The sequence below is a fragment of the Physeter macrocephalus genome, chromosome 4, assembly GCF_002837175.3.
Source record: "Physeter macrocephalus isolate SW-GA chromosome 4, ASM283717v5, whole genome shotgun sequence".
NCBI classification, from domain to species: domain Eukaryota; kingdom Metazoa; phylum Chordata; class Mammalia; order Artiodactyla; family Physeteridae; genus Physeter; species Physeter macrocephalus.
Genome location: NC_041217.1, coordinates 51,938,086 through 51,960,600, shown reverse-complemented (window position 1 = coordinate 51,960,600; position 22,515 = coordinate 51,938,086). Strand labels below are relative to the sequence as shown.

The 22,515-nt window shown below is 47.9% G+C and overlaps 1 protein-coding gene across 2 annotated transcripts in view; it reads right to left on the bottom strand.

The window, feature by feature from the left end:
• The window catches only part of CACNA1E (calcium voltage-gated channel subunit alpha1 E), a 303,184-nt gene that overhangs the window by 12,798 nt on the left and 267,871 nt on the right, over positions 1-22,515 (bottom strand). For both annotated transcript variants that reach the window (XM_007105781.2, XM_007105782.2), the window contains exons 35-41: positions 18,961-19,026; positions 14,869-14,960; positions 13,941-14,106; positions 9,069-9,196; positions 3,825-3,921; positions 1,656-1,761; positions 452-559 (exon numbers count right to left, since the gene is read on the bottom strand). In XM_007105781.2, the coding sequence (XP_007105843.1) occupies positions 452-559; positions 1,656-1,761; positions 3,825-3,921; positions 9,069-9,196; positions 13,941-14,106; positions 14,869-14,960; positions 18,961-19,026 (763 nt within the window). The remainder of the gene's footprint in view (positions 1-451; positions 560-1,655; positions 1,762-3,824; positions 3,922-9,068; positions 9,197-13,940; positions 14,107-14,868; positions 14,961-18,960; positions 19,027-22,515) is intronic.

Below are 22,515 nucleotides of genomic sequence, written 5' to 3'. Positions count from 1 at the left end.
GCAGACATAAAGAACAGACTTGTGGTTGCCAAGGGGGAGGGAGGGTGGGGGAGGGAAGGATTGGGAGTTTGGGGTTAGTAGATGCAAACTGTTACATATAGGATGGATAAACAACAAGGTTAGTATAGCACAGGGAACTATATTCAATATCCTGGGATAAACCATAATGGAAAAGAATATAAAAAAGAATATATTTATGTATATAATTGAGTCACTTTGCTATATAGCAGAAATTCACACAACACTGTAAATCAACTATACTTCAGTGAAAGAAAAAGAAACTGTTTTCAATTAATGACAAAAGGAAGTTGAGAAGTGAGGGATTTTTCTTTCCTAAGAATAAAAGAGCACCCTTCCCTTATCTCCTTGATCATTCTGTGTTCCCCCCAAAGGTGTGGTCTTGGCGTGCTGGGCCCACAGTGACAAGGATACCCTGGAGGAGACCCCACACCTTTGGGCATGGGCACAAGCAGATCTAACATCTTCTGGGACAGGTGAGGCCAGATGGCCAGGGTCTCCTTCTGTAGCTCTGAGTCTAGCTGCTGCCTGTCCGCACCACCTAGGGGAAGATAAATTTATTAATAGCAAAAACAGAACAGACACAGAAATAACAAGGGCGGAGGGAGGAGGTGGGGCAGGAGCTGAGTCAGCATGGCACCTTCTATTCTCAGAGGGGATCTTGGTACTTAGTGAACCTTGCAATACTGGGTCTTTCTGCTGAAGAAGCAGAACACATTTTGGCTCCGTTTTCAGTGACTCAGGGATATCCTGTCACAGAGAGCTGAGGCCCTGGGACCAAGATCAGCCTCCTCATTCATTCGCAGAGGCTCCCAGTTGCTCAATATATCACAAGGGGAAATGCAGAGAGCCATGAGCCAGCCTCCTCTGCCTTTATACGTGTATCAGTTCTTCCAGCGATCTGACTCCAGAGTCTGAGTGACCTGATTTTTTTTTTTTTTTCTTGCGGTACGCGGGCCTCTCACTGTCGTGGCCTCTCCCGTGGCGGAGCACAGGCTCCGGACGCGCAGGCTCAGCGGCCACGGCTCACGGGCCCAGCCGCTCCGCGGCATGTGGGATCTTCCCGGACCGGGGCACGAACCCGTATCCCCTGCATCGGCAGGTGGACTCTCAACCACTGTGCCACCAGGGAAGCCCGAGTGACCTGATTTTAAAAAGGATTTGGGTCAGGCAAGAGCAGGAAGCTGGAGGCCCATCTGGAGGTAGTAAACCCCTTCTCTCCTAAACCACTGAATTAGAAATCAAGAGGAACAAAATACTGCCATGATAGCACCTGCCACAGAAGCCTTCCAAGTTGTTAAAGGCACCACATAAGGAAAAAAAAAAAAAAAAAGAAGAACTAAATTAAAACTCATTTGTTCAATCAACAAATATTTCTAAAATGCCTACTGTGTGCCAGACACCAAAGATCACATACTGTTGAGGTCAAAAGGAGGCTTAGTGATTATCAAACCATTCATTTCACCAAGAAGAAAGGGCAAATATTATAGTTATTGTAGCTCAGAGGTGAAACAGGGACCCTACTATTTGATCTCCAGGTCCCTGCATCATCAGATGGATGAAAGGTCAAACATTTCCATCCTGCGCCACCCTGTGTGAGTTGTTTCAGAAACTTTTTCCTTCCTAAGCTTACTGACCTTTGGCGATTTTAATGTCCAGAGCTGTCCGGATCAGAGCCATAAGCGTGGAAGTGAAGTGGACAGTCATGTCCTCAGCCACCGGCATATTCATCAGGACTAACCTCTGTGTGAAAGAGAGAAAAGAAACAGCAGGAGGAAAAAAATATATCGAGAGAAACCTTGGTGAGAAGGGAGGAAAAGTGCAGAGGTCAAGTGCAGAGACAAAAAAGAAGGGCAAGGATACCCCTGTCCCAGTCCTGCCCTCTCCCTGCTTCTCACTTAAGGCTCATTGGCTGCTGTTTTGTTTTGCTTTGTTTATTTCTAGGGAATGATGCCAAATTCCAAGGGAAGACGGACTAATCATTCTGTAGGACTCCTCCACAGTCCTCAGAATGTCTTTAATAGGGATTCCTAAAAGCAGTGGCTCAGGGGAAGGAGTGAGCTCTGTGAGGTGACTCCCTTCCCTGTTTCAGGGCTGCTCTACAATGCCACTTGTCCCATGAATACCCCCAAAACTCACATGGGGGAGATTTTGCTTTGCTTATCTGACTTGAAAGATGCATCCTGCTGCCCCCTTTTTGAGTCTTTAAAAGATGAAATTTGCCAGCACATGGTTGAACATGCAGAAGTCCAGCTTATCCAAAAGATGAAGTGGAGCAGAACGGAAAAGTGGGAGAGTGCAAACAAGGTCTAGGGGAAGAGGGCTGGGGAGAGCAGAGAAGAGAAGGGTGACCAAGGCAGGAGCACAGTGGGCAGGCCTTGTTCCCCTCACCCAAAGGAAGGGGGTCAAAGTGAAATGGCCAAATCCACTTTCCAGAGAGTATCTTGCTTTTGGAATTCTTTAACTTTTCCTCCAGTCCCCACATCCCTTCTCCCATTGAGCTTCACCCCAGAAATTCAAAGAACTTAGGGCCACATTCCACCACCTGGTACCGTTAGATGTGGAATCATGAGCAAAAAGGATGCCAGCCCCTAAGCTGCAAAGGAGGAGCCATGTAGTGGGGGTGGATAAGGGTCCCTAATGGGCACCCCGCCCCATTCCAATGAGATGCTCTCTGGAGCTTTAAACTTGGAGGTAGCAGCAGGAGAAGGTCCTCCAACAGAACCACCAGCCTAGCAGGAAGGCAAGTGTTTCTTCCCAAGACAGGGTTTCTAAAATTCCACTGGAACATCTTGCTTAATGTGATGCCACAAACACGGTGTCTTAGAGTGTAAGGCCAGTTTCTTGTTTGTATCTGACTTCCATCTCTCTCCCACTTCTTTAGGCTTCTAGAGAAGTGGCGACATTGCTAGGGTGTATTCCTAGGTGAATGAAAAGAGCTCCAGAGTTCTGGGTCAGTCTAAACAGCAATGGGGAATTAACAGTAACTATTATTCATTGTGGAGAAAAAGTTCAGGCCCCAAGGCTCTGAGCACCCCAATGGCAGTTGACTCCCAATGTACGATGCTGTCCTAGGCAAGCTGAGGGGAATCCACCCATAACTCAGTCATGCCAAGAAGGCAAATCTAATGCTGAATGCAACTTGTGTCCATCATCACCCTTTCCTTTGATTGCCAGGAAAAACGGGTAGCTGGGCTAATGGGGAAGGGAGCTGCATCCTTCATCCTATATCATGGGATGGAGGTGGTTGTTCCTCTTTCTTTTCTGGTACCTAGAAGGAACCATGCCATCATTCCTCCCTACGTCATGGAGGAAGAAATTTGTTAAGAGTTTTCCTCTCTCCTAAAAATTTCTTCTTGAACCATGTTTAGAGGAATTTCTGCATTATTTCCTTAGCGTATCTGAAGATTTTTTTTTTATAAGCTCTGATAGCTGTCTTGCTGTAGGCTTTCTTCTTGCCCATATATGCTTTTCCCCAGCCCACCACTCTGCCTTCTCTAGAAGGAAACATGCTACTTAACGCTCCCTTTCTAGTAACCCACTCACAAGAAGCCACACACTTGTAGAAACAGAATAACATTAAAAAAAAAATCCACGTCGAACAGTCTTACACACCCCCTTGTGTATCGATTCAGGACTTCATCCTTCTGTGAAGCTTCATGACCTTTTCATCTCATCATTCCTTTTTTCCTTGGTTCCCTCCTCTCCCTCCCCAGCCCAGCTTCCTCCCCACGTTCTGACCTCCCCACAGCTGGCGCCCATTTCCTGCTGGTCACTAGCCCAGAACAAAGGAAGAGGTGGTCTACCTTATATGCCACCTTGGAGGGACATCTCTTGCCGAGGCCTAGCGGTGGTGACATGAGAGTCAGCATTTCATACATCTCAGTGTAATGGATGCGGCCACTGCTCATGGAGGGGTGGTAAGTGGGGGTGGGGGCAGGGTGGCAGGGCAGGGAGGGTGGCAGGGAAAGGATGCAGACAGGGAGGAGAGGAGAACAGGCATTCCCGGGGAGCCAAAACGAACAAACAAAAGAGTACAGAAAACAGGAGAAGAAAAACGAAACAAAATGGACAAACAGGAAAAGAACAGGAAACCCGTTAATCAAGGCAAGTCGTACACGTGTCTCCATCCTGGTGCGGATTTATAGCACACCCAACACAGACCCGGGAACGTGGCAGCAACCTTTGGTCTCTCTGCGCGGCTGTCACAGGGACCAGTTTTCTCCTCCAGGATGAGCATCACCCTACCTCTCTGTTCACTCATCCATCCCCCCATACAACACAAGCTTGTCTTCAATTCCCAGGGCTGTGTGAGAGTGGTATAAACCAGATAGACGGTGTTCCAGCCGTGGGTTAGGATTTCTGGCCCCGGCTGGGGACGGGGGTGCCGGCCCGGAAGTCAGGCCTTTCTCCTGCTCTGAACCCGCAGGCGGAGCATCGTGTATCCCCGTGTAGTGTGAGTGCAGCAGGAGACGGCGGCTCGCGCTGAAAGTGGCGCGCTATGGCTGCTGCTCAGAAGTCGGCCCGTTGCTTCCACCTGGCTCCGGTGGCAAGAGTGCTCTTTGTGCCCCGGCATGCCCCGGGGGCGACGGCATGCTGGGGACAGAAGAAACAAAACCAGGAGGAGGAAGAGCATCTCGCATGCCATGCTGCCCTCCCCGGCTCTCCCACATGCGGCTGCAGGTTTCACCAGGGTGGAGTTTAAAGAGTCTCTGCAGAGGCAGCTGTTCGGCCTCCTGAGTATGGGAACCACTTGTCACCAACCCAGGCCAGCTCCTTCCCATCGCCCAGCCTGGCATCTTCCTGGGCCTAAGTCGTCTTCCAGCTGCCAGACTGTGCTACGCGCCCGCCCGGGAGCCTGCGCATCCCTCCTGTAACACCAGGAGAGACTTCCTTATCTAGTGGGCTTGGCCTTGGACAGGGGCTGGGTGGAGCCACTGTGCTAGCTGCAGAGGGAGGTCCTGTGTGCCCCTGAACAATGTCCTTGGTCTCACAAACAGTGACTCAGCAGTTACAACAGAGCCCTCGGTGCCTCCAACAATACATGGCAGGACCCTCAGGCAAGAAATCTGCTCCGAGCCCTCCGTCCTCTGCTGAGACCTTCCCAGACCCTCTGAGCTATTAAATTCTCCCACCGACTCTATCCTCTTTGCCTTCTTGACTTATCCTCCCCTCCTGCCCTCATTTTTAAAAATTATTTCTCACCTCCCTTTTGTCCTATATATAGCTTTTATAATCACTTGTGGCCAAACTATCCAGAGCTGGACAGAGGTAGGCATGGCTAGAATCACACTTTTCTACACCGTATATGGGATGATGCTACCAGTTTGCTAAAAGGAGGCTCTCTGTCTCCAGGGAAAAGAAACCAGAACTCCTTGCTGGATTCAAAAGATTTCTGCATTCTCTGGAGGAGGGAGAGGTCCCTCTGGTTAGATCCACAGATTAAGGTGGAGTGAGAAAGAGAGAGAGGAGAATGTGTGTGTTATACGTGCACGAATGAGTGTGTGCATGTGAAGAAAACAGAGGTCATAGCAGCCTCCGTTATTAAGTCCTTAACTCTTTTTTTATCCGCCTTCCCCCCCAAAACGTGCCCTTCTTCCTTGTGTAACAGCTGCTGGTTCTGGGAGGGTTTGGACCTCTTTAAACTCAAAGGAAAGCAACATGAAGGTTCCCTCATGTGGTGCAGTGGTGGTGGAGCAGAACGGAGAGGAGGGGGGTTGGAGGCTGCACCCCGCCGCCGGTCACGGTCATGGTCATGGTCACAGCTGGGGACCGGAGGCAAACCTTGCAAGCCACCCTGTAGGGGCAGTTCTCTCCCAGGCCCAGAGGTGGCGAGATCACCCGCACTAATTTGTACATATCCTTATACGGGATCCTGCCGCTGTAAAGGAAGCACAGGTGGGTTAATAGGACACTCAGAGAAGGGTAGGAGAGAAATGACAGCCTAGCCACAAAGGGGATGGCTGGAAGAGGAAGGGCGGCTTCTTTCCTTGGGCCCGGCAAAGCCAGATTAGGAGAGACTGAGGACGAAAAGCATCAGAGAACCACTACCTTGCCAACAGCATGGTAAGTATCAGAGAACCATCACCGCAAACTGCACTGCCTCGGATTTTCTAAGGAATCAGAGCTCATTCAATGCCTAGTGGCCACGAGCACCCAGAGATATCTGTTGGGCCTATACCTGGCCAGATGCAGAAAATGGAGCCTGGCTCCAGCTAGGCCTCTAAGAACAAAGCCCACCAATTCACAAATACCTCTGACTGCCACCAAGAGCAGACACCAGGCTGCCGTGAAGCAGGCTGCAGAACCCTTTGCTTTTCACAGACACTGATTACAGTCAGTTACTCAGACCCGCTTGTCAGGGCAGTGGGAAAGTCAGCCTCCTTCTACAGACTGCGAGAAAGAAACTTCCCATTAGGCTAATTAGCAAGGAGCACAGTTGGCATGAGGGAATTTGCAAAGGGCTTTGCTTCTCTTTGTGGCAGATTTTTCCCCCGAGTTCTGTTTGGGCAAACTCTTCTCAATTTGGCTGGAGCCTGCCGGGATCTGTGCTCAGAAAGCAGCCTGCAAGGGACCCGAAATGCTCTCCCGCCATCCCTGCTCCTGAAACCCAGCCCACAGGCAGCTTGGTCAGATCCAGTCAGAATTCCAGGAACACTGTGACCTATCTTATCACTCCCCTTTCACAGAGCCTGCTAGAGAATCCTGATTTCCTGTGTAAAGGACAGACTCAACAGTTGATTCATTTTCAGTGGCTAAAGCATCTGCTCCCTCAGGGGCCAGAACAAGTCAGCAACGGCCAGGGATCTGAGGGTCTGGACACATCCTGGTACAGACCAGGGTTTCCACCGGAAATTATAAGCACGCATTCTCCACCTCCAACCATCCAATCCTCGCCAGTGATGTCGAGACTACAACTTTGCCCCAGTGTCACTCTTCCTAATCTTTTCTTGATTTTGCTGTCGATTCCTCCTCTTCTTCCAAACAGCAGCTCAGCCGTACTTCCAAGTCTCTTGACTCTTGAGGGGAGGTTCATTTTACCATGTGTTCTTTTGTTTCTTATTGTGGATGGGACGTGGGTGCGTTGGTCCTGCTGTCTACAGGCTAATGTGCTCTGCAACCTGTCTGTCTCCTTTTTGAAGACATTGGCTTACTTTACCTTCGTTAGTTTCCCCTCTTATCTCATAGAGAAGGCCAGTAAAACTATAACCAGGACAAGTTACGCTGTGAATTTCAAAGTAGACGCAAGAGGTTCTCCTTGGTCTTTTTGCTCTTTCACAGCTCGTGCATCTGAGTCTCGTGATTAGTTCCCGTGGAACTGTTCTTCCCAGCAGATGGAAGAACTGGGGAGCAGCATGTTTAATGCCCAAGGCACTTGGGTCCCAAAATAATGTGAACCCCAAGAAGCTGGGGTTTCTGAGAGCTAAGGGCACCTGACTGAGGCTAGGTGAGCAATGAACTCCTTTGCTAGCAGCTGCTTTCTCCTCTCTCAGGTGAGTGAAGAGGTCCCTTCTTGGTCTCCCGATCCCATGGCCATCCAGCTTTACAGACACCAGTTTTTCATATTTTCTTTCCCATATGGTAATTAATTGTAACAACAGTTACATATGTGATTTAATATATTCTTCACAACCAGCCTTCAAGGTAGGTAGGATCATTACCACTATTACACAACAAGTGTGGAAGCTCAGAGTGGTTGAGTGACTTGTCCGAGGCCACAGAGCTGACAAGATACAGGCCTGGCTGCATTCCCCTGTAACACAGTGCCCATTGCATTCTAAGAAGCCTATCCTACTAGAAAGAAGGCCCAGAAAGTAAAAGCCATTGCTCAGCCACTGTAACAGGAATGGATTTAGAGAACTCTGTGCTAAGTCATTAATAATTACTGAGGGGAAGAGGAATGCTGATTCACTCTTTCAACATCTAAAGCAGTGACCCAAGTTCAACAAGCCTCATAGGAGGACAGATTTGGGAAGAGTCTTAGATTATGAAGTAGTTCCAGGTGGAAGCAACGTGGTCCATTCCCATGAAGGATGGAATTTCTTGTAGTATTTTCAGAGGGGGACCAGAATGGACAGGTTGGTGAGATAAGATCCTAAAACTAAGACGACTTGGGACAGAAAAGTTCCCCTGGAGTGAGTGCTCACAGCACTCTTACCCTGTCTTCAACTGTGAGGACCAAAAGACTGCCTTTGAACTCTAAATCAGGGATTAGCAAACTTTTTAAGTAAAGAGTCAGATAATACATATTTTTGAATTTGAGGGCCATGCTGTCTTTGTCACAATATGCAGCTCTGCCTTGTAGTGTGAAAGCAGCCATAGACAGTACATAAATGAGCACGGCTGTGCTCCAATAAAACTTTATTTGCAAAAATAGACAGTGAGCCACATTTAGCCCATGGGTTATAGTTTGCCAGCCTCTGCTTTAAAGCCCAGAAGGCACAATATCGCTTGAGAACTATTGGAAAGTGAAAAAGACCTAGGGAGGTCATCCCCGCAAATTCCTGCCATTTAACTCAGTTCCATGCAATAAAAATCCACAAGTATTTAAGCAGTCAGTTAGAAGAATAACTTGCTTGCTTTTTTATATAATCTCAGAGTTATCTGAAACTGTACCTTTTGAGAGGGATGAGAGAGAGAAAAGACTAATGTCACTGACCATCGTGGCCAGAAGTCCAGCTGGCCCCAAAAACCCTTGTCAACCTCCCTGGTGACTCAGAGGGGTCCACTAACGATTTTGGAAGCTCCTCTAGGGACTGACTCAAACACTCTGAGGTGCAGACTGTGTACTGAGATAGGCAAAGAAAGGGAAAAGCCTGTCACAGAAGGAAAGAGAGGGCAAAGGAAGATAAAGAAGCTAAGTGGTCCATAACTGGCTTGATCCCAGAGCCAGTCTGAGGACCTGGCCTCTTCCACGGGCCACAACCAAGAGGAATCTCCTCTCCTTCTCTAACAGGCAAGCATGGGTGGCTCCAATTCCAACCTCTTCCTTGAGAACTCCAGAGGCCCTTGATATGGGCCTCACGGGGGGCGCCGAGAGGCCTACGCACCATGCCGCTCTGTCATACTCTGCCCAGACACGGACAAACTCGTCCAGGTGGTGAGGCCCCAGGATGGATGAGTCCCGAGTCAGGTACTCAAAGTTGTCCATGATGACGGCCACGAACAGGTTGAGCATCTGGAGGGCAACGGGGAGAAGAGGAGTTAGGAGGAACCCAAAGCAGAAAAACAGGCTTCAAGGCAAATAAAGAATTCAGAAGTTTGTAAGGCTGAAGCTCCTAACCAAAGCACTGTTGATCCTGCTGAAGGCAACGCAGCATTTTCACGACTGAACTACACGTCAGTCTGAGTGCGTTATGATTTCACTTTCCTACGCCGCTTTATATTTGCAAAGTACTCCTCAGTCGCTTTTGTTATCTATTAGATTTCTTTGTTAGATTTCTTTGCAGCAGCAACACGTTCTCAAAGGCTAGAGGAAGTCAAGGCCCGACACCAAGCCTCCCTTCCAGCTTTCCTCCCCGACCCTTGCTCCCCAAAGTGGCCAATGAGAGAACTGGTGGGATGCCTTATAGCGGGTGAAGGGCTCACTGTGCGACAACTTGAAGCTGTTCACGGCTCTTAAGTGCTTCCAAGACCCTGTTCTCCCGCTTATTTGTCCAACAACATTTATTGTGCACCTACTATGTTCCAGACAGAGCTCCAGGTGCTGGGGGTGGGAGTTAAGAAAGGTCTGGTCCGAGATACATTTCCATAACTAGCACGGTGCTTAAGGCACAGCAGGCGTTCACTAGATGTTGTTACTTGAATATTCTTAAAGGCGTTTAGTATTTAGCAGAGACTGTGATGTGCTGGAAACATACAAATGTTACAGATTTTTTTACGAGCCATGAAAGAAGCATGTACAGCAGGGACATAAAGGAGTATGGGTTCGAATTTCATATAATTTTCATGTCATGAAATATTAGTCATCTTTTGACTTTTTTTCTCAACTATTGAAAACTGTAAAAATCATTACTAGCTCATGGGCCATAGAAAATCGAGCGGTAAACTGGATTTGGCTTGTGGGCTATAGCTTGTGGAGCTCTATATAATCTTATCCAGATTATACAGGAAGCAACAGGAACCCCGAAAGGGGTTTAAACTAGGAGAGAGACCAAGGGCTATGTGCATTCAGAGAGAACACTTGGTCGCAATGTGGAAGGTGTGGAAGGTGGGTAGGAGACCAGGGGGAGAGTTTTGCGATGCTCCTGAACCAAGCCAGTGCCAGGACAGCAGCCTGGAGAGAGAGTTTAAGGAGGTGGATTCAACAGGCCTCGACCACAGTGAACAGCACTTCTCTGTTGTTTCTTGGCCATCCAGCACCCACGTACTGTACTTCCGGTCTCCTGGGGACACACCCCTTACCTATTCCCAGTTAATATGGCTTAGTGGGACACCACCATGACCCAGGCCTCAACCAGCCATTGAATCCCATCCCCCTGGGCTACAATGACTGGTGAGCCAACCAAGGCCAAGAAAATGGCATTGAATCTTCTGAGCGAGAGACTTGTTCTTCCTTGCTGGCCTTGCATATGTGGGGAGTGAGGTAGACAGCTGCTGCTACAGCCGTCTTGGAGCCAAGGACTGGAGGTGTTGGAGAAAAGAGCTCACACGCAGAAGCCTGGGGAAGAGATCTGTCAATAAAGAAGGAAACCTGGTCCTGGGCATGTCATCTGAGCCCCAGATCAAGCTTGCTTAAGCCTGTCCTGCCAGACTCTTCATTTATATGAGCCGATAAAATCCCTTTTTGCTTAGGTCGGATGCAGCTGAACTTTCTGCCCCTTGCAAGTGAAAGAACCTTGCCTGACAGAGATGAATTGGCTGTGAAGGTGAGCGAATAGGAGCCTCTGCTGCTGATTCCCAGGTTAAGTGGCTGGGTGGGTGGAGGTGCCAGATATGCAGACAGGATACACAGGATAAAGAGAAAGTCTGCAGGATGGAGTTGCTGGGAGTCTTCTCTGCAACAGAGACTGCTGGCTGCATCCAAATAACCAGTCTCTTCTCTTCCCCCCTCCCTCCCTCCCTCCCTCCCTTCCCTTCCTTCCTTCATTCGACTGCCTAGAATGGAAGTGGATGCCTGGAATCCAGCCATCCTCTTACCATGAGGCTGAGGGACACTCCCTGGAAGTGTGGGAGCAAAAAGAAGAACGGGGTCTGGGGCACCAGCCACTCTGTGGAGCCACTGTAACCAGACTCACTGCCTCCTTCCAGGCTTCACTAACATGCCGGGAAAATAAACATCCCTCTTGGTGAAGCTACTGTTATTTGAGGAGCTCCGTTTCAAGCAGCTGAACCTAATCCTAGCATGGACTTTTCTTTCTGTCACTGTGAGTGGAGCCACAGTGAACTTATTCAATCACTGTCCGGGTTATAAAGGGGTTTCCATATACAATCATCTCTCGGTATCTGCTGGGAATTAGTTCCAGGACCTTCCCAGATACTAAAATGTGCAGATGCTCAAGTCCCCTATGTAAAATGGTGTAGTACTGGTAATTCTCTTGTGGTCCAATGGTTAAGACTTGGCGCTTTCACTGCGGGAGCCTGGGTTCGATCCCTGGTTGGGGGGACTAAGATCCCGCAAGCCATGCGGCGCAGCCAAAAAACAAAAAAAATGGTGTAGTATTTGCACATAACCTATGCACATCCTCCTGCATACTTTAAATCATCTCTAGATTGCTTATAATTCCTAATACAATGTAAATGCTATGTAAATAGTTTCTGGTATGCAGCAAATTCAAGTTTTGGATTTCGGAACTTTCTGGAATTTTTTTTTTTTTTTTTTTTTTTTTAAACATTTTCAATCTGAGGTTGGTTGAACTCACGGATGCAGAACCCGCGGATAGGGCCGACTGTATCCACACATTTTCTTTACACTCCTTTCCGGATACCTATTATTAATGTTAACAGAAACTATTTGTATTATTATTGCTTTACATTTGCATAATCTTCTACAGCGTTGTGTGCGTATTCACACCTACCATACGTTTAATGCTTGCTCTAACCTTTTGTGAAGCAGGTTTAATTACCACCAGGCTTTCAAGGACACAAGTGCTTCCTATACACATCTGTGTTCTTTGGCTCCAAGCACATAGCCGGGCACATCCCAACGCATCGGTAAATCTTTCTAGAGTGGTTGGCTTGAGTTGAGAAGCTGTGTGACTTGCCCAAGGTCACAGAGTCAGTGTAGGGCTGAGATTTGAAAGCAGATCATCTCATACTGAATATAGCCTCTATAAAAATAACATTAATGTGAATTATGCAGTAGCCTCCATCTCAAAATTCTAAAAGTACCTTTATAGTCGCTAATTAATTTTCCAGTTATATCTTTGGTTTCTTTTAAAATATTTATTAAACACTTAAATGATGTAGGATAAAATGGAGATGTCTGCATGGCCTTCTGTATGCTCCACTTTCCCCTGTGATAAGCGCTGATACTCCTGTATGAGTTTCACCTTTCAGTTCTAGGTAACGGATGCACTGAAACTCACTGACGGCTTCACCCCAGTGTCTAGCTCAGTGTGAGCCTTTTAATGGCCACTCAATAAAAATGTGCTGAAAGTGCTGAATACAGGAATGAATAAACAAAAAACTCCAATTTATATCATCATTCTAAATTTCCTTGCAGTTATTTTCATTATAGATTATACTTTCCTATTTCTAAATAAGCTAATATTTTCTGCTCTTTTTTTCATCAAAAAACCTTTCACATCCATGAGAAGGAACACATGTATCAGCTCACTATACCGATAATACTCTTCTCAGCAAGTACTTTTTCCTCCCATTTTACAGAAGCCACAAATGGGAAGGTGCCTTGGCCAAGGCTAGAACAGCAACAACGCCAATGTGGGCTCCCCAAGTCTCTGGTCAGTTCAACCCCTGCTACATCGGCCTGCCCACCACCCTTACCAGTCTGTCTGTTAGCCACTTCCCCACACCCAACAGCTGGACACATGGCAAGTCCCCTTGGGATCACTTTAAAGAGGTAGAAATTCCTGGACGCCGAACAATTCACTTTGGGATTCTCAGCCACGAAGCTGACCACTTTTAAGTGGCATTGCTTTAGTTTTGGATTTTTTGTGTAGCCGGTGGCATCAGCAGTGAAGCCGAGCTGAGGGACGTCAGGGTGGCCAGAAACGCCGGACTGATCCTTTCAGTGATCTGGTAGCACCTCGCCCATTATTCTCTTCATCACCGCTTGTGTGATCGTGCAGGGTAGAGATTTCTGGATGCTGCTGTGCCGAGTCATGTTTTCTCCCAAGGAAAGAATTAAGAAGGCACCTAGGGCTTCTCACTATTTTATGGGTGGGCGTGTGCCAGGTTTATTACTCAATATTTACTAATGCCTAAAGCAGTCGGATCCTTTCATGTCTATCAAGCTGGCCAACTGTCACCAAACGTAGCGACATAAGAGAGAACTGCATCTATTACATTGTATATTGTCATCATCCTACTCTGATTAATGTTATCCCCTTACAGTTTCAAAGTATGTTTTCTCAAACAGTTCAAAGGTCTCCAAAACAGAGATAAAAGATCCTGAGCCCTGCTTGTGAGATAAAATTCCGGAGATATAGAAGAGAAGGATTCACTCTGGGTCACAACTGATTCCACGTGATATTCAATACTCTATTCACTGAACCCTACCTACTCCCCTGATCAGCTCTTCTCACACAGTCCTCACCTAGAAGCAGCAGAGACATCTCTCAGCCATGGAAAGTCACCCACCCTGGCCTCCAAGAGCCTCCTTGAGGAGGACCTATTTCTCATCACGGGCTGGGGCTTGTGGCGGAACGTACACCGACGGAAACCTCTCGTCTGTTTCTCAGAGGCGGGGGGGTGGGGGGACTGGGCCACATCTCAAGCCAAGAGCACAGTGTGCCGCTCACCAAGAAGGAACAAAAGAAGATGAAGGAGACGAAGTACACGTAGGCCAGGTCGGTGCCACAGCGCTCGCTCTCACTCTGCCCTGAGGGTGCGGTGGTGTCAGGCTCACAGCCCTTCTCCCCGAGGCACGACAGCATTATCTCCTGCCAGGCCTCACCCGTGGCACTCCTGAGCCCAAAAGACAACTCGGTTAGTAGCAGCAGGTCTGCGTGTCCTCGGCACTCTTCCCGACCCACCCATCTAGGCCCCTCTTAGGCTCAGCCTCCTTGCAGTGCGATGGGAAGCGCCAGTGAGGTCTCTCTTGGGCTCTGCCACCTCACCCACGGCCTCTCCATCTTCTGTTGACAGTGGCAGAGAGGGCGGTAGGACTCTCTAAGACCCCACGTAAACCTGGTCATCCGTGGTTTCAGCCCTTACATGGAAGCTGGCCTGCAATCCATCCTCACCTTCCCCCTCTCAAAGCCCTGGAGGAGGGCTTCCCTGGTGGCGCAGTGGTTGAGAGTCCGCCTGCCTGCCGATGCAGGGGACGCGGGTTCGTGCCCCGCTCCGGGAAGATCCCACGTGCCGCGGAGCGGCTGGGCCCGTGGGCCGTGGCCGCTGAGCCTGTGCGTCCGGAGCCTGTGCTCCGCAAAGGGAGAGGCCACAGCCGTGAGAGGACCGCGTACCGCAAAAAAAAAAAAAGCCCTGGAGGATGTGCTGAAACTGCATTTTGCAAATTGACTACTGAGTCAAAGATGTGGAGGAAACGTTCTAAAGCCAAGTCATCGGAGCAGTGTTTCGGAGGTCCTGCCCCCGCTTCCGCCCCCATCACACTGTCTATCCTCATAGGAGGAGAGCGAGCAGGGACAAAGGGGAACGGGCGGAAGGGGCAGGCCGACTGTTTCTCTCTCGCAGGAGAGCTCCAGCCACCACAGTTACGGATCCAGGTACCTGAAGAGTAGCATGAGGGACCCAAAGAAACTCCGGAAGTTGTTGTGCCGGTTGATGTGACTCTCCTCATCTAATTTTATGTTTCCAAAGACCTGGATGAGAGAAACAACAGAAAGCCCTGAGCATTATTGAGCAGAGTGGGATGTGGCCGGCGCAGGATATTAGACGCACCTGCAGGCTTGGTGAATTCACACGCGGGGCCCCCTCCCGCTGGCCTAACCGTGAAGCAGACAGCTCAAGACCCAGGCAGGCTGGTAGACCCCACGTTCTTGGCCTGATATGTGGGAAGAGTTATATTCTCCAGTGCAGCAAAGAGGATGAATGCTTGCAAGGACCACAGAAGGCAAGATCTTTGAAAGCCATTCTGCTTAGATGTAGTTCCTCCCACACCTAATTGGGTCTTTTTATTTCTATGATACCTATTCACTAGGGTACTCAAGCAGTCTGTCAAAGACGTTACCCTATAATAGGCATGCAGGGAACGAGTTACCCACTCCTCTTCCTGTCTCAGCTGGTAATGATGAGAACACTTGTATTTGCAGAAGATGTGATTTATCCCTTATAAAGGATAAACAGGCAGATGCTGCCCCAGAATTTGCAAGCAGTTTAAGTCAGAGAGGGGTATCTCTATCTTCCTTGGATATGTTCCCATCTGGAGAGTCACATCTCAGAAGTGTGATACATCTATAACCCAGAGTCCATGAGAATGAACACACACCAAGTCCAGGCCGATAGGATGAAGAAAGTCTGGAAAACTGGATACTTGGAAAAGGAAAAAGAAAACGGATGTGGGCAGATCTGGCTATAGAGTGAGTTTACTAATCTGCTGTGGGTCTCTGGGCTTAGAATGAGGTCACTGTGCAACTTCATGTGAAAAAAAGAGGGAAAAGTCAGAGATCTTTATCTACAGTGAATAATGATGAGCTCTCAGACACAGTGCTGTCTGGAGCCAAGGTCGATCCCATGTCTCTCTAGATGGGAAGGGTGCCCTTACACGTGTACTTTCCTCCCCAGCCATGATTCAGATCTCAGGATCTACTCTCACGAGGCAATGTTTGTACAACCGAAGGCTTACAGGTCACTTTTCCGGCCTTTTGAGATTATTTTCAGCCTGTATTTAATATGCTTCAGTTTACCTAATATGTGCTAAATGGAACACATTCCCCCCCCCTTAACAGTGTCTAGAATGTGCAACTGAGGAACAGTCTCTGTTATTTTGCTCAAATAGCTCCCACGGACACCTGCTTGGGGAATTTGCTCTCAACGCTGATTTTCAAAACCTAAATACTACTTGTCTCTCAGGGAGAATGGAGGTGGCAAGCTAGGCAGTGCTGGGGAGGAAGGGAAGGAGGGAGATAAGGCTGAGGGCCCCGCGTCAGACAAATAGTAGCACTGAAAAAAATCCCACCCAAACAATCAAACCTAGTTCTGGATGCCCCTGGAGGAAACTGTCATATATCCTTGCCCATGTTCACAGCCCCTTCTGTCTTTCTGTATACCCACTTCACTCAAAATCCATAATTTATCCCTGATTCATCACACACACACAACTTATAGTGTACTTGCTCCATGTGACACTCCTGAAGCCATCATCAGTTGTCCTCTTTACGATATTCTCGAATACCTTACCCAGTCGTGAACTAGCTGGAGGGCACACTGTGATTTTACAAAAGTTATGTGTGTAATAGCCAAGGAACTACTGTCAAGCCAATAATGTATATTTATTATGAAGGTGGTGTTTAAATTCTTCCACCTTTTTAAAAAGCTTTTCACGTAGTCCTTGTCATTAACCCAGATCTCCTACATCAAAAGGAAAGGCTATGTAAGAGAAAGAAGGTTTGATGAGACCCATCGGAATACTTAATGAAAGTATAGGCTTAAATCTGTTTCACTTGGGATTACAGAACTTTAGAACTAGAAGGGACCTGTAAAGCTATCTATCCAACTCCTCTACTGCACCGGTGATGGGGTTAAGGCCCAGAGAGGTTCAGTGACTTGACCAAGTTTGCACAGCTGGTCAGTGGTGGAGCTGAGGCTGGAAGCCTATAGCCCCAGGACTCTCCCAAACCCAGCAAGTTACTTCTTCCTTCCGTCTTCAGATTTCTCTGCAAAGCTCTTCTTCTAAGAAGCCCTTGAAAGTTCAGAATAATGGTGCTTCTCACAGATACCTCCTATTGCTATTTATATCTTTCCAATGCTTGTCTACTTTCCTTTTGCTTTTCTGTTTGTATGGATCCCTCTGCTTTGTTATGACTGTATGAGACGCAACCTTTCTAGGTACAAGCTAGCTGTCTGCTTTGTGCATGGTGTGGGGTCTCTGTCATGGGAGAGGATGAAGATGGCCAGCTAAAGGTAAGTCACAGTGGGAATGGCACTCATGTCTTGGTGGAGTGGAAATAGTGATCTTATTTTTTGGAAATAAGTCTAAGGGCAATAAATTATTACACACTGTGGTTATTGTAAATATCGCAATTTCACAACTGAAGAACTCCTATCTCCCACTAAAGGGTCAGAGAAATACTTGTGTTTGCTTGTTGGCGGGAGGAGAGACAGTGCAGAGAACTTGCAGTACAGTAGGAACATGGGCTGCAGAGCAGACAGAGCTGAGATTTAAACTCAGCTCTCCCACTTACTGAGATCTCGAGTGTGTTACAAGTTACTTAACCACGCTAAGCAACAGTGGAGACAATGAAACCCACATACAAACATTTTCACATCACTCCTGAATACATCAGTCATGTATCTTGTGTGTGTGGGGGGTGTGTGTGTGTGTGTGTGTGTGTGTGTGTAATATATATATTTGCGGGGAGAGAGAGAAAGTGAGAGAGAGAAAGGGAGGCAGGAGTGGGTAAGAATATCTATTTAGCACAGTGTCTGGAACACTCAGGAATTCAAGTGATGGTAAACAGTATTATCATCATCATCAGTAGTATTACTAACGGGTTAGTATTAGAGAGGGTGTTATTCTAGTTTATTTTGCTGGAAGATGAAAAGGGGATAAGAACTATTTTAAGCATGGACCCAAAAAAAAAAAAGAACCCTAATTTAATCAAGTTTCATTTGGCCGTTCAAGAACATTTTAATTCTAGAATCAAATATTTGAGAGTTTGGATGGACTTAATAGAAGTCATCAAGCCAATCTTCCACTTCAGCTGGGATTCAGCTTGCACCCACCTCTGACATCATCATTAAAGCTCTACCGAAATATCCTCTGTGAAGGAGAACTCATTACTTTTCAACCAAATCTCACATTTTTTGACACTTGACATTCTATTGTATTTGGGGAGAACAAAACTCTCCAGTAATGGGATCAGAAGATGAACAAAATTTGGAAGTGCAGGCAAGAGAGAGGAACAAAAAGAAGACATTTCAGAGAAGCGCTCGAAAGGGCTGCTGATATGGCAAGCCTGGGGGATGCGTGCAGTGGCTCCAGATGGCAGCCACCATTGAGAAGGCAGCTGGCCATTCAAAGGCAGCCAGACCACCTGACTGCAGAGACTCCCACTTGGCTGAGGTCGTACGCTGGGGTTTAGTCTCCAAGTCTCCAAGTCAGAAAATCAGCCTCTCGGAGCCCAGCAGAGAGCCTGTGTATCCAACTAGACAGGTGCATGGGTCCCAGTAGTGGGTCTTAGGGCATCAATCTCAGCCATTTGGGATGTAACTCGCATACATTTTGTGCTGCTGTCTGCAGAAGAACAACCACCTGACCTTCTTTTAGGGCTGGCTCAAATATGGGAGGGTCCTGAGATAGGGATCATCACGAGCCTCACCCTATTCTTAGTCTCGTGGGGGGAACCCCTCTGGCTAAGAACAGCGGTGTCATCTTCACTGGAGTCCAGCCGCTTATGAGGCAGCACCAAGACCTGACAACCTCAGAGGAAGCCCCTGTATCAGACCTCCCTGACCATCTGGGCAACCCAAGTGGGGAACCCTGCACATTCCCAAGGTCATATTGCAACAAGATCTTGGGAGCGAGCCTCAGGGCAAGCAGGGATTCTTTAAAGGACCTCAATCCTGTAGGTTCAGGCTAGAAAGCCAGAGACAACCTGGGCAACAACTGTCCCCCACCAGAGCCCTGATGCACCCTCTCACCTGCATCCCAATGATGGCATAGATGAAGAAAAGCATGGCAATCAGAAGGCAGACGTAGGGGAGGGCCTGGAAAGAAAGCAGAGACACGACCATGAATTTCAAGGCAGGCAGCTCCAGGGTCAACAACCTGCAGCACGGGCAGTAGAGGAACTCTTGTCCTGAGACTGACTTAAAACACAGGGCTGGGGCTCTCTATTCCCCCGGGATGTTCTATTTTGGGATTCCATACTTCTGCAGATGTCCACATCCTCTGACAGATATGTAAGCTGGTGGCCCCAGAGAGGCTTGTAATTTCCCCTCTGTCGAGAATATTCCCTGACCCACAAGTGTGTGGCCCATATCTCCAAGGGAGAGCTGGGAAAACTTCTTGGGATTGGGATTCATCTCACTCTGTATGCAGAATATTAATAACCTGGGCAGTTGTGATGCAAATTACACAGCAAGCATCTAGCTTTGGCTCCCAAATCCCTTTATTACCCTTCCCAACCCTCGCTCAATGTGAGGTTCATAACGGAGCATTTGGAAGCAAAATGAAATGGCTGGCGTCTCAGTTTCTGGTCAGTTCCTAGCAGGCTCCTTCAAACTCTGATGAAACATCTTTTTCCAATGTTTAAGCGTCCTGACCTTTCACTCTGTGTCACGCAAAATTCCAAAAAGGCTTTCAAAGTGTGATCCATCACAAAACCCCGCCATGAAGCCACACGGCACAAAATTCCATCCTGTGCAAGCTAACTGCCACTCTGGGATGACAACACTTTACTGATGGGGGTGAAAGAGCGAGTGGAAGAGACAGAAGGCAGGGAACTGCCCCTGGTGGCTGGGGGAGGATGGAGACATAGGGCAGTTTGGTTTGGAGGCCAGGGTGGGCATTATAATTCTGGGATGATCTCAGTGCTGACATGGAAGCCCCTCTTCTTTATCACCCAGGAAGCCTCCCTGGCAGTTCGTGCAACTCCGAGTCTCCACTCTCTCTCGAGTGTGTACAGCACAACTCCCCGGAGAGCAATTGAAGGCTTTCAGACTGCACGAACCAGACAGAGCTTATCAACAGAGCTAACTAAATGAAGAGCCCTGGGAGACTTTTACAACCTGGATAAAGAATAACATTAAAATGCAATAGAGCGGGCTTCCCTGGTGGCGCAGTGGTCGAGAATCCGCCTGCCGATGCAGGGGACACGGGTTCGCGCCCCGGTCCGGGAAGATCGCACATGCCGCGGAGCGGCTGGGCCCGTGAGCCATGGCCGCTGAGCCTGCGCGTCCGGAGCCTGTGCTCCGCAACGGGAGAGGCCACAACAGTGAGAGGCCCGCGTATCACACACACACACACAAAAAATGCAATAGAGTGGTTTCCCTGGTGGCGCAGTGGTCGAGAATCCGCCTGCCAATGCAGGGGACAAGGGTTCAAGCCCTGGCCCAGGAAGATCCCACATGCCGCAGAGCAACTAAGCCCGTGCGCCACAACTACTGAGCCTGTGCTCCAGAGCCCGCAAGCTACAATTACTGAGCCCACATGCCACAACTACTGAAGCCTGTGCGCCTAGAGCCCGTGCTCCGCAACAAGATAAGCCAAGACAATGAGAAGCCCACGCACCGCAACGAACAGTAGTCCCCGCTCTCCGCAACTAGAGAAAGCCTGAGCAGCAACGAAGACCCAACACAGCCAAAAATAAATAAATAAATAAATAAATTTATTTTTAAAAAAATGCAATAGATTAGTTGGTGGGAGAATCCCTTCTCCAGTGGAGTGCTGACTCTCAAGATCTGTGAGAGGAGCGACTACATCCCGAGGGGGCATGTGAAGACACCATCTGCTGAAAGGAAAGAGAAGGGAGGCAGGTTTCTCTCCCAGCTTTGAGGAGAGGACCAAAGAGTCATCCTGATCTCTCTTCTTGTCATGTTGTAAATTCCAACACAAAATAAGGAAAAGAGAGAAGAACTGAGTAGGGGTCAGTGGTGGAGAACGGGGTGATGCTCAGGGTGGGGAAGGGAAAGGTAGAGGCAGGGGCAACGCTGTTTACACAGTGTTACTTTCTGCTGTGTATGCGCAGAGGCAGCCTTTGTTAAACCAGCTTCAAGAAAACAACTTCTACGCTGTGTCCCAGGGCTGCACCCATCCATCACAGTGTCACCTGGAGGCAGATTCAGCTGTCTTCACTGTTCTCTCTCTATTCACTGGAATAAGCCAACCATTTGGTCATCAATTTTTGACATGCTTCTCTTTGCCCTCGACAGTATACACTTTTACAGAGAATCAGTGATCATGAGAATATGACAGGCTGACACATATTTCTTAAGAGACTCACTAACAACTGTAACTTGTTGCACAGGCCTCTATAAAAAGATTTTCAGACCATCTTGTGTTTCAAATTCTAAATCCAGATCCACCCGAGACTCAAATGGTAAATTCTTGCTAAGGTTTTCGATTTCTCCTCTGGCATTGAGCTTTGGAGAAACAGTTTTCATTGAGGTGACACCTCTGTGGGAGTCATAGCACCAAACAATTATCTGAATCCAATAAAAGTGTCAAGGTTGCTCCTGGGACCATGAGCGTCCTTACAACTGGCCTCACATCTGAGATCCCCAGGACTTTGCTGAAGAAGTAAATCAGTAATGATGGTGTGGCATGAAGTCCCTTCCAAGCGACAAGAAACCATGAATTCACTGACAAGCTTTCTTTAGTTCAATTTGTAATTAAAATGTACAAACGATTAAAATAAAGAAGGCAATTCAATAAATTCATGATTTTTCATCTTTGTATCAATTTCATCAACTATATTTTTAAAGTACATTCATTGAAAGACTCTTTTTGATAGGAGGAAAATAGTAGGCTTTTGAGCAGCAATGATGTCCCCCAAAGCTGAAAAACAAACTAATTATATTTGCTAGAGCTTGAAGATATTGAAATATGTTTGGAAAACTTCTTTTACTGGAAGTCTCTGCCATTGAAGTGGCTCTCAGGTATCAATTTTTAACTTGTTTATTACATATACATCTCTGTATGGCTCCACGAGATCATTCAAAAGAAGCTCACCATATTAACCTTGCCCAGATCCCCTACTGGTTTGTGGGACGCAGAGGTGACCATTAGCATGGCATAAACTCAGTGGTTCAGGAAATACACACTAATGATGACATGGGTGGGACTGGTATGAATCATCTTGTTATAAAACACAACTCAAGGAGTCCTTTGAAAAACCGTTCTGTGAAATAAAGCCACGGACGAACCCCTGAAAAATGCAGAGGATATGTGACTCCAGGTGGCTGGCTCTGTCCGTGGATGGGATTGCCCAGGGCATATTGAAATACCTTGGGAGGGAGCACACCTCATAAAACGAGCCCCCTGCCTCAGTGGACAGAGGAGGTAACTGAGTTACAAAGTGGGGGTGCTTTTTTTAGCATGAGATTCTAGCCAATTAGTCATAAGCTAATCGCTGCCTGGCCAAGTTGTGTTGTAACTAAGAACTGCTGTGTTTATCTAACGCTTCTGACAGACGCCCATCCCCAGAGGCGAGGGGACTTGTGGAATCATGCTGCGTTGCCTGGTGTGCTGTCTGA